Source organism: Lissotriton vulgaris, chromosome 7 (assembly GCF_964263255.1).
Source record: "Lissotriton vulgaris chromosome 7, aLisVul1.2, whole genome shotgun sequence".
Classification (NCBI taxonomy): domain Eukaryota; kingdom Metazoa; phylum Chordata; class Amphibia; order Caudata; family Salamandridae; genus Lissotriton; species Lissotriton vulgaris.
In genome coordinates this window covers 790,677,199-790,689,280 of record NC_141695.1, presented here as the reverse complement: position 1 = coordinate 790,689,280, position 12,082 = coordinate 790,677,199, and the positions used below count along the sequence as shown (strand labels likewise).

Below are 12,082 nucleotides of genomic sequence, written 5' to 3'. Positions count from 1 at the left end.
GCTAGAATTTGAACTAAAAACAGAAGTTTCCAAATGACCCGAAAATGTATTTGAACATACATGCAAATTTTATGTCCCTTTTAAAAAAATATTTTCACATTGACTCCACTACATCCCTCACAAAAACTGATCAATTCAATTTGCCTCTCAGATGAGGATTTTTGGGAAAATCTTTAAGGATCTGCATTTAGTTCTTTGTATTTGTAACATCTACATTCAACTTTTGCCAACTATAATTCTCTCCGAAGAACAGTCTTTTTATAATTAATTATGTGAATAACACAGAAGTCATGCTGAGATAGCAGAGTCCAGAAGCTATCACCTTGGTGTATTTGCATACTGCACACTCAAGCTAGAACATTGAATAACTTGTAATTATTTGAAACGTAAAATTTTCCAAGACAGATGTGCACATTTTTGCCTTAGTGTCTATACTTTGTAGTCCTCTACTGCCTCCCAGTTGTGGGTTCTTTGTCTCTAGGTTTGTCAGAAAGAATTAAAAAAACGTCCTTAATTAAGATTTGTATTTTCCTTTCAAATCACATCTGCAGTTCAGGCAAGCGAGTACCTTTTGAGGTTTCTCGGATAGATCTTAAAAGAGCTTAACCCTTTTTGCTGCACACTAGCTATTCTTTTTTTCTGGGCATTTTGTAGCTTGGCTACACCAGAGGCGTCTGTTATGGCTGCTGGATCATGATTAGCCTTGTTTTGCGTCCTCAACTGGCGTCTTGTGCACTGTGCATTAACTCCCAGTTACTGCTTAGGTGACTTTCAAGACGTTTCCTTTGTTTATCCCATTACGGTTGGACCATGTCTAGTGTTCACCTCCTGAGGTCCACCCACTAATTAAAAGGCATTGGCAGAAGGTGTTGGGGATCTCTTTGATTCCGGAGGCAAGGATGTGCCTACTGAATATATGGGAGCCGACCGACCTAAACTCAGCACAGACACAGTGGGCTACTTTGGGATTCATGATTGCGAAAAGGAACATTGCCCAGCTATGGGGAGCCACGCACCCTCCCACCATGGATGTATGGGAAAACAACTTGGACTGGTGTATGTTTCGAGAGTAAACTGTCTATCTAGTGAGGGACACCCTCGGAAATGGTCATTGTTATGTTATGTTATGTTATTTATATTTTTATAGCGCGCAGCTGCCCCAGCAAAGGGGCGTCCTGGCGCATTGGTAAGGGGACCCTGGAATCATTACAGAGGAGAGATTTGTGTGCCACCCAGAACTGTTGATTTTGATGTGCCCTCCTCCCCATAATGTCCCTAATCATGTGTTCACGTATTCTTCTTTTACCCCCTGATGCTCTATTGGTATTATATTACCTCTGTACCGTGATTTTTGCTGACTTTTTTGGTTTAATAAAAAGAATTATAAAAAAAAACACATTACCAGGAATATCACCAATGAGCAGCTAGAATGTCTGTCTCTGCTCTACCAGTTGCCCGCCTAAATCATGCCATGTAAGATTTATGTGGTAATATTTGCTGTCTGATTTTTGTGTAGTCTGATGTGGAGAAATTATGGCAGAACAGTGGAAGTGAGGCCCACCAGCTCAGATATGTGTGTAGCTTTCACTGTCCTCTCCCTGGGGCTAAGGGAACCCTGAAGATGGCTCCAATTCCTGTTGTGCATGTGTGGCAAGGTCACAGGTGAATCCCCGGATTTCCGTCGTCCCTTGGGAGATTCCAACAATTTTCATTACCCTTTCACTACATGAAAACTATGATAATCGCTAATCTCAGATAATATCCTTTTGCCAGCAGTTGCTTGTACACCCCATGTATGGGAATCCTAAACATTACCATGACACTTTTGTTACTGGGTCTTCGCCAGAGCCAGAGGGTTTTGCCCAAGGACAAATCCCTCCCTGAGTAACATCCGGGCAACGAAGTGAATTACAACCAGCAGTATAATCATGCTTGCACTGCCATTTTGACGCATGCCATTCTCCCGCTACAGCTTGATCATTACTGAAATGTAATTTAATGTAAGACAGAGACTTAGTGCATGATTAGCATAGCAGAATGGATAACAACCAGCTGCCTCAAAATCAACCCCGATAAGACGGAAGTGTTGATCTTCAGGAACAGGAACTTCTCTGGGACTCTCCTGGTGATCATCAGAGATTTGTCCTATACCAACACCCACTCTACACGCAAGAAACCTAGAAATCATCTTAGATGACAAACTCAACATGTCAGCACCGGTAAATGAAGTCAGCTCCTCCTGTTTTCATATACTACTCAGCCTCAGAAAAATCATCAGATACCCAGTAATACCTGGCGTACAGTCACTCAAACCCTTGTCACAAGCAGACTAGACTAAGACAATGCTGTCTATGCCAGAATCTCTAACCACCTCCCCCACTGACATTATACCATCTAGAACGCGGCATCAAGACTCATCTTAGACCTCCCACATCACCCCACATCACACCACCCCTCAGTGAGTCCCACTGGCGTCCGCTACACAAACGCTGTAATTTCTGACTCCTCATGCAGGGATACAGGACACTGCACAACATAGGGACAGCATTCCTCAACAGCCACCTTCACGTCCACAACCCACTAGACACCTGCGTTCAGCCTCACTCTTTCTTGCACAGACACCCCTCCCCCCGACCCTCAACAACAGCAGGATAGGAGACCTAGCCTTCTCCCACATCACACTCAAAATATGGAACAGCCCATCAGGGCTTTCTCCTCGCTTCTTGAATTCTGTAAGAGATTGAAGACCTGGCTCTTCAACTAACAACATTAGTCGCACAGACCCCCTGGATCTGCAAAAGCAGGATGGGCGGTCTAGCCTTTTCCCACATTGTCCCCAAAATGAGGAACGGCCCTTCAGCCTCCTACTCGCATCATGACTTCCCCAAGAGGCTGAAGACCACGTTCTTCAACTAACTACGCGACTAATGCACCTATACACCTGCTCCAGTTCCCAGATACCCTTTGGGGTGATAAGCAGCGCTTTACACATCCAGCTTACATAACATAACACTAGTAGCAGTTGTTTCAGGGGGAGAGCATAGTGGTTGCAGAAGTATGGCATGGGCTCATGCAGTTCCTCTGTCCAAGTCTATATGAGGGCTTTTATGACAACTTTGAAGCCTCTGTGGTCAGGGTCCCTCTCTATTGACAAAGACATGTTACTAATACAACTTTTCTTGTGCATCCCCTCTTCACATCAGCTGCCTCAAATGGCCCCAGACATCAAGTATCAACACTCTGGAAGTAAAGGGAGTTTGAGGTCCTCAAGGAGTTCATATCGTCTTATTTTTTACTGTGCAACTTTGGAACGTGCTGTCCCTGGTCATAGGAGATATTTCAGATCAGCTGCATTTTAGAAAGACATTGATGAAGGCTCTTTTCCTTGAGCCTTCTCATTACAGTTTTGTCTTTTCAGTCTATAACTGATGTGCCTGCCCCAAATGCCTTCTGTGGTGAAATTTGTGTTTTAAGTAACCAATAACCAGCACAGACTCACATAAGGGAACACAATAAAATGATGGGTATGGTTTATGTCTATTGGTAATTGCTAAAAGGCCTGTTATGCATTCACAAACTTTACAAGGACCTTGAAGTTGGTATGCAAACTGTTGACTGGATCAGACATTGTACCTTCAAATAAATGGGCCTTCTTGATATTCAAATCTTCACAATTATTCTTAATCTATAGTATAATTCCCACAGGTCCCAAGAAAAATCAACCTGTAAAAAGTATTCCAAAGGTGATGAACATTAACATTCCCAACATCCATGCTTAATGTACAATTGAAATTACAGGTGAGTACGTTTTCCCTGTCTCTGCTGCCTCGGAGTTACTAGAGTAGAATCTGCAGCTATCTATATGGATGTGGCATTACTTAGCATTTTGCTTTCTTATTTTCTAGCTGACTTCCTCGAGTTGATGAAGAATCGTCTCTATGACCTGCTAAACAAACAAGAGGAAACTTCTCTGAATGCTAGTGAGTGGGTTGTAAATGAGGCCTCCAACCCAGATGCGCTGCATGAAGCTGGCACTTTCAGGTACTTCTATGGAATGTGCATTTTGACACATGGTCCAGTCATGTGGCTCAAGAGTGCAAACTTTTTAATTACTTTGCATTTGGCTTCTGCATTTCATCTTTATTTCATTTTCATGTGAGTATTAATCAAATGCACTTCAGGCCATGTCATTTCAAAATTTCCAATGCATTTCGGGCATTCATTGCATGCCCTTCATCAGGGAATCGACACTGTGAACATAATATGGTAACAATTACAATGCTGCATGGTAATCGTGGTAAATCATAATTATATCAAACCATTTCTGTTCATTATGGAACGTTATGGGTTCGATGGTATCAAGTGGGGTTCTGAGTACCTAAAGGGTCGCCATGCGTAAATGTGTAGTTGTTTTTTCCACATGTTACATCTTCCTTTGATTGATGAAGTCTTGACTAGGGCGCAAGTAATGTAGGATCATGTATTACTTTTTTTGTCACCGTAGTGGGTGTGATATTGTATTCTCCGTAGTAGTAGTAAATTATCATTTATTTAATCATTTCTCAGTCGGAGGCAATAAAATACCATCAATACATGACCAATGCCAAAAATACAGAGTAAATTCAATCATTAAAATTATATATTTCGAGAGATTTTGGACAGGAGTGCTTCGGTGCTTGGATGAAGTCCTAGCCTGGGTACTTCAAAGGGACCCTAAACTGACACTGCTACATGTTATGGCTGGGGTGGGAGGTAACAGATACAAGCGCCACTTGCTCCTCTTGGGCTTAACCTTGGCGAAACGAGACATGGCGCGTTCGTGGAAAGCGCCCCAGGCTCCCTCTCTGGCTGCATGGAAGCGGGGCATGGACTTCTGCATGGGGATGGAGCAGCCTGTATTTGTGGCCAGGGGGTTCCCGCTCAAACATTATAGGGTGTGGAAACGGTGGGCGGACTATCGTGGTCTGGAGCTGGACCCGCCTCCCGATGACACCACGGACCAGCCTCAAATGTAGCCGGACTACCTTGGCACTTCTATACAATGGTCAGTGGCAGTACTATACTGTGCACTGAAAGTGTATTACCCAGTAGAGCAGGCATCAGCGCGCAGGGAGGGGGAGGGAGTTGCGGGTGGTGGGGGGATGGGGGGGGAGGGACCAGTTTGTCGTATCCTTGATTTGCATTTCCTTTTTCTTCTTCTTTTTATAATGTAATACGAGAAAATGACTGCATATATGTTCAAATTTCATGATGTTGGTGATTGACTCTGGGTGACAGAGCGGTACAGAATATATGCTTACTGTGCACTCAATAAAAATCTGTTTTAAAAAAAAAAATATATATATATATTTCGAATTTATAATATAACTGCACAATTCGCCTTTACTGAAATAAAGAAGCCTTCTAGAGCTAATTCTACATTCATAGATTTAATTTGAGCAATTAATGACTTGGATCTATCACGAGTCTCTGTTTTGTATTTAATTAAAAAGAGGTCTAAGAGTCCGGCAACAAGATAATAAATATAAAGGACAATCAAGTAAAAAGTGAGACCAGGTACATTATAGTCTAAGAGGGCATCCAGCAGCTAAGGGGAGAGCAAAGGCGGTTTATTCCTACCCTAAATTTCCAAAAACGTCTTTATTGAGAGTTCAAGCAAGTATCGGTACAGCCCTCCACAGTCAGGAGGAGACTGTCAATGGCATACAAGTAATGGCATGGCAGTGAACCCAGAGTTTAGAAAAACATACCCTATTCCTCCCCCATCCCCAAAAACGCCCTTCAACACCCTTCCCAAACTACCCACCCCTTATCCCGCCCTAACCCAGTGCACGTGATCACAGCTTAGCAACATTAGATGAAAAGCAATGGAGGTGTCGGCCAACAACCTAAGGTACGGGATCCACATCAGGAGGCAGTATATCATCAACATCAATCGGGGGGTCAAGAGCAAGGCCCCTGTAGTCCGCCCACCGTTTCCAAATTTTGTAATGTTTTCGGGGACACCCCCTGGCTTCAAAGACAGGCAGTTCCAAGCCCATGAGAAAGTCCAATCCCGCCTTCCATGCGCCGAGCGGGGGGGCACGTTCACTTTTCCAGGCCTGGGCCAGATCTCGCTTGGCCACCACCAGCCCCAACAGTAGCAAGTGTCGTTTGTAAATGTTGCCCCCAACGTTTTCCAGGACATGAAGGAGACCCAGCCTAGGGGTACGGGGAAGGTCCCACCCCAACACCTCCGACAGGCAGTCCCAGACCCCAGCCCAGAATCTAGCCAGTCTCCCACAGGACCACACTGTATGGAAAAGCGTCCCCCTTTCAGTACCGCACCTCAGACACTCCGGAGCGGCTATAAGGCCCGCTCGCTACAGTCGTTCTCTAGTATAATATGCCCTGTGAAGGTATTTGAATTGGATAAATCTAAGACGGACGGCTATAGCAGCTCCACGGGGGGATTCAAGGGCCTCACGCCAGTCATCCTCACCCAGAGGGCCAACATCATTCTCCCAGGAGGCCTTCAATGTCGAAAGGGAAGGGGAACAGTGCGTAACCAGGGAGCGGTATATCTGAGAGACCACCTTGTCGCCCAGGTCTCCCATAAAGAGTTTCGCCTCAATGGGACTAAAGTCGGGGAGTTGCTCTAAGCCCACCAGGCTAGGGCCGAGGGCATGGCGGAACTGGAGGTACCGAAAAAATTGGGACCTAGGCATATTAAATTCAGAACTAAGGTCCTGAAAGGACTTAAGCGTAGTTCCAGTGAGGACATGACCGAGGGATGAAATCCCGATCGCATCCCAGCCGCCAAACCCGGACAGGGAAGCCAGCGCCGGAAGCAAGCCATTATGCCATAACGGGGTCTCGGCCGTCAGCCTGTCCCACCAACCCATACGGTGCAAAGCTTGCCGCCAGACCGCAAAGACCACCTGAGTGACTTTCGGCAGCATCCTCCTCCGTCTGGCCGAGTACAGTAGAGTGTGGCACCACCCATCAGAGAATGTTCCAAAGCATAGGCCGGATCACTACGGTCTCCATACCACCACTCGTTGAGCACTAGGAGGTGGGAGGCCTGGTAATAAGACAACAGATCCGTGGATGCCAGGGGGGGCGGAGCTAGCCGGCGTCCATGTAAGACGCACGAGCGCGGAGCTCCTCGCCGATAACCCGCCAAACTCCTGTAAACTTATCCTAAACTACCCTGCCGGCGTTCAAAACAGTGGCGGACCTCAGCACAAAGCCCCGGCAGGACGGCGACCCCTATGTCCGGCGGAGAACGGGGGCGGTGAGACTTGGCGACGGAGCAGACGGAGCAGCGGCAGCCCAGGCCGCGATCCCCGACCTACGCTGCAGAGCTGCCCGGGTTACGTCGCAGTACGTGCGGCGAGTGTGATCGAGGCGGTCCCGGCCGCCTACAAAGACACCTTGTTGGTTGGCGCGCACTCGGACGGTGCTGGAAGCAACAATGAGGACCGGCCCGACCCGGTAACCACGGTGTGTAGGAGCACACGGAGTGCGGAGCGCACGTTGGCGGTGGGAGCGTCCCCGAAGGCGAGAAGCACAGCTAGCTACCACCGCGTGGTGTAGGGCCATTGGAGGGACGGTGAGTGCTCACTCCCAAGAACCGGAGCAGCTCGGCCACCCGCTAGAGAAGCAGCCAGCGAGGGGCACTGCACGGGGGTGAGGCCCACGGGGCGACTGACATCTGCAATCCGGTGCTCGCGGCCGCCATCTTGGGCACCGGTCCCGCTGTGTACCACCCTGGTCGTGGGGATCCCCTGACGCTTCGCCCACCGCAGAGCCTGGTCACTAATCACGTGTGGTGGACCTCACACCTCTGGCCGGACGGCTGTATGTCTACTAGAAATACCATGGGGAAGGGGGACAGATCGCAGCCCAAGCTCTCTTTCGACCAGAGGAAGACGAAGGGGGCCGAGGGGACAACACAAACCACCCCTCCACGCCCGGCGACATCCGAGAACTCTCTGTGCACGGAGATCCGGGACATGCTGGGAAGCATGGAAAGAGGTCTGCAAGGCAGCATGGCGGAGATCAGCACCAAGATCGATGCGTTGACGTACCGGATGGACCGCATGTCCGAGAGGGTGGACAAGCACGCGGAGAGGCTAGACATGGCGGAGAGACGACTTACAGAGGCGGAAGAGGCCCAAACGGAGTGGGATAAGGACCGCAGACAGTTTGGCCGACTGCTTCAGGTGATACAAGATAAGACGGAAGATTTGGAGGCGCGCTCGAGGCGCTCCAATCTACGCATTACGGGAGTAGCGGAATCCACAAGTACCGGTAAAATGGAGCCGTTTGTGGAGAAGCTCCTTCAGACCCTGCTGGGGGAAGATGTCTTCTCCCCTATGTTCATTATTGAGAGGGCTCATCGCACCCTGGGGCCGAAACCACAACCGGGCCTCCCCCCGCGACCGATTATAGCGAAACTATTAAATTACCGGGACAGGGACTTGGCGTTGCGACTTGCCAGAGAGAAGGGGAAGCTACAGTACGAGGGCATGAACATCTCACTATTCCCAGACTTCACGGCGAGAGTACAGGAGGAAAGAAAGCGATTTGCCCCCTACAAGAAGCAGCTGAAAGACCTAGGCCTCGACTACGCCATGCTGTATCCTGCGAGGCTTCGCATCAACAGACAGGGTCACTCCCACTTCTTCACCGACCCCGCTGAACTTAAGAAATCCTTGAAGGAATGGGAGAAGGACATCCGCAATAACCAGAGGAGTCAGCGGGAGGACTTGGAGGACACATCCCGCTTGGATGAACAGGAGTAGCTGGACTCGAGAGCGTCGCTTCTGACCTGGAGGCGCAAGGAGGAGCTGGAATGGCACGCTGTCACTGCGGCCCCGTAGAGATGTGACTTTGGGGTGAGATCTACCTGGTTCTTACCGGGATGGTTTATCTGCGCTGTGGTCTGGGGGGGTGGGGGGGTTGCCTGATTTGCGGGGGGTCGGCTGCGGGGTAGTCTGCCGCACATAAGGGTCTGGACTTAACAAACTGCGAAGACTGGAGCTGGCAGGGCTCAAAGCCACTGGGCGGGGGGCGGGACGGGAGCACGCGTGTGGTTACTAGCTCTGGTCTCACTGCTGAGTAGTTGGCTGGCTAGATTCCTCTGCCCCTGCGCTTTTGGCTTTTAGCTCCTTCGGGGGCTACTTGGGGTTCAGTAGAAATCATTGTTGAGTAGGGAGGGATGGCGGGTGGCGATGAGTCCTGTCTGACCGGGTTGGGGATGGTCGGCTGTGGGTGGGTGGGTGGCTGTTCTTTGGTTCACCTGTTTGGTCTGTTGTGTGGGACGTATGTGGGTGGTGTTCGGGGAGGGTTTTTGTGTGTTCATAGTTGTGGAAACGCTAATGGCAAGGAGTGTACATGGTTCGGGGGGACGCAATGTGTAACGCTGTGTGTTGCTGCTTATCGGATGCCCTTGGTGGCTGCCCTTATGGTGGGGAGGACTACCCCTGCTGCCCGTGGTCTAATGATTGAACAGTTGAAATTGCAATGTCGGATGTCGCCCTGACTGATCGCACACATGCCCCGCACTCTCTCAAACTGATGACGTGGAATGTACGGGGCCTAAATGATCACCGCAAACTGAGGAAGGTTACCAGTTACCTACATCGCCATAAGGTGGATATAGCCCTGTTGCAGGAAACTCACCTACCCATTCATAGCAGGATGTTACAGTCGCGAGGGTTGGCGGGACACATAGTGGCATCTGGCTTTACAACACACTCTAGAGGGGTACTGACCTGGGTTAACCCGTCCTCACAACTGAAACTGTTCCCGGTGGAGGTAGACACTGAGGGGCGGTATGTCCTGTCCAGATGTGTAGGCAAAGGGCTTGATCTCATGCTTGTTAATGTTTACGGCCCTAACTATGTCAACACTGACTTCTATGCGGCCCTGTCTGCACTATGTAGGAAGCACAATCACCCAGGGTTGTTGTGGGGAGGTGATTTTAACTTTATCTTTGACCCCGAGAAAGACCGCTCCTCAGGACCAGCCCGAAGGCCGGTGGCCTCAGCTGCCTATATGACCACCGAAATGCTCAAACTAGACTTGGTCGATGTCTGGAGGGAGAAGCACCCCTCGCTCGGTGGCTTCACCCACTACTCGGCCTTCCATAATGTCCACACACGTATAGACTACTGGTTGGCGTCGTCTTCGGTCCAGCGGAGTATCGACAAATGTGAGGTGCTGCCACGCACCCTCTCTGACCACTCTCCTGTGATGTTACATATCACCACCACCAGGAAAGGTATTCCAGCATTTACCTGGAGGTTCCCCCCCTTTGCCCTGCTTGACGAGGTGTTCCGGGGTGAACTGGCGGAGGATATTGAGGGGTTCTTTGCGGCGAATCTGGGCTCGGTAGATCACTTCTCTACGGTCTGGGAGTCATTTAAGGTCTTCACCAGAGGCATGGCTATGTCCAAACACTCCAGTACACTGCGCTCTATTAGAAGGGAGTTGACTGCGATGGAGGCCAAATTGGCGGACTTGGAGGATAAACTGCTCAGAGACCCTGGCCCAGAGGCTGACTCAAGATTCGCTCCTCTGTTAACAGACTACCAGGACCTGGCGGACAGGGAGGTCCTCTTCATGGGGAAATATGCTACGGCCCGCGCCTACGGTGAAGGGGACAGGCCAGGCGCACTCCTGGCACGCATGGTGCGGAACTCGCGCAAACCGCTAGTTGTAGAAGAACTGACCACCCCCGAGGGAGGCGTGGTCACGGATGAGGAGCAACTCCTGACGACTTTCCGCCGATATTATGCGGACCTCTACCAATCCAGGTCCCTGGGCGTAGAGGACGCTATAGACGACTACCTGGGGCATATAGCTATGCCTTTTTTGCGGAATTCCGACAGAGAGTTCCTTATGGCCCCCTTTCATGGGGACGAAATACTGGAAGCCTTGGCGGGCATGAGGGCGGGCAGCGCTCCGGGTTCTGACGGGCTCACGGTGGGCTTCTATAAAGCCTATGCTGGGATCTTACTTCCTCATTTGATCACTCTCTTTGATGAGATTTGCGAGGATGGGGAAATGCCCCTCACGATGCGGGAGGCACTGCTTGTTACAATCCCGAAACCGGGGAAGCCACTGAACATGTGCAGTTCCTACAGGCCCCTCAGTCTGCTGAATGTGGATGCTAAAATATACGCGAAGGTACTGGCCAATCGGCTGGCCCTCCTAGTCCCGGAACTGGTGGCACCTGAGCAGTCTGGGTTCGTACCATGTAGAAATCTGACGTACAATATACGCACAGTCCTGGGTACCATGCAACATGTGCGACAGGAGAATAAAGCACTGGCGATTTTCCTGGATATGGAAAAGGCATTCGACTCTGTCGAATGGCCGTTCATGGTCCGGGTGCTTCGGAAGCTAGGTCTGGGTGAACCATTTCTGCAAAGGGTTGGCGCGCTGTATCACCGACCGTCGGCCAGACTGAAACTGGGGGACAGGGTGTCAGCACCGATCCATATCGGCAGAGGGACGCGGCAAGGCTGCCCCCTGTCACCTCTTCTTTATGCGCTGGTGGCGGAACCGCTTGCTTGTGCCATCAGGGAGTACCACAGCTTGGAGGGGATCAGCTTCCCCAGCTATAAGATAGGCATATCTACGTACGCAGATGACACCTTACTATACGTCCGTGACCCAGAGGCTAACCTGGCATCAGTCCTCAGAGAGGTGGTTCGATTCGGCGCGCTCTCAGGACTACGTGTGAACTGGGACAAATCTATCGCATTCCCCCTCACACCTGTGACGCAGCCCTTCCCTGTGGAGTACCCGCTAAAGTGGACGACTGACTCGGTGAGATACCTGGGCATCCACTTACACACCGACCCGGAAATTCTTGTCCGAGATAACTACGGCGTTGCCTTCGCCAAACTGGTGGAGGATGTGGACGCTTGGTGCAGGCTCCCACTGTCATTATTGGGCAGAATAGCTATAATGAAGATGATTGTCCTGCCCCGGTTTCTGTTCTTATTCACGAATCTACCGGTAGTGCTCTCGAGGGCCTTCTTTAAACAACTCACGCAGGTTCTCATTCGGCTGGCATGGGCTGGCA

General features: G+C 50.0%; 1 protein-coding gene across 1 annotated transcript in view; it reads left to right on the top strand.

The window, feature by feature from the left end:
- RNF213 (ring finger protein 213) overlaps positions 1-12,082 on the top strand; it is a 2,876,335-nt gene that overhangs the window by 1,910,051 nt on the left and 954,202 nt on the right. Inside the window, exon 34 of the mRNA XM_086931045.1 lies at positions 3,906-4,041. Coding sequence (XP_086787171.1) covers positions 3,906-4,041 — 136 coding nt within the window. The remainder of the gene's footprint in view (positions 1-3,905; positions 4,042-12,082) is intronic.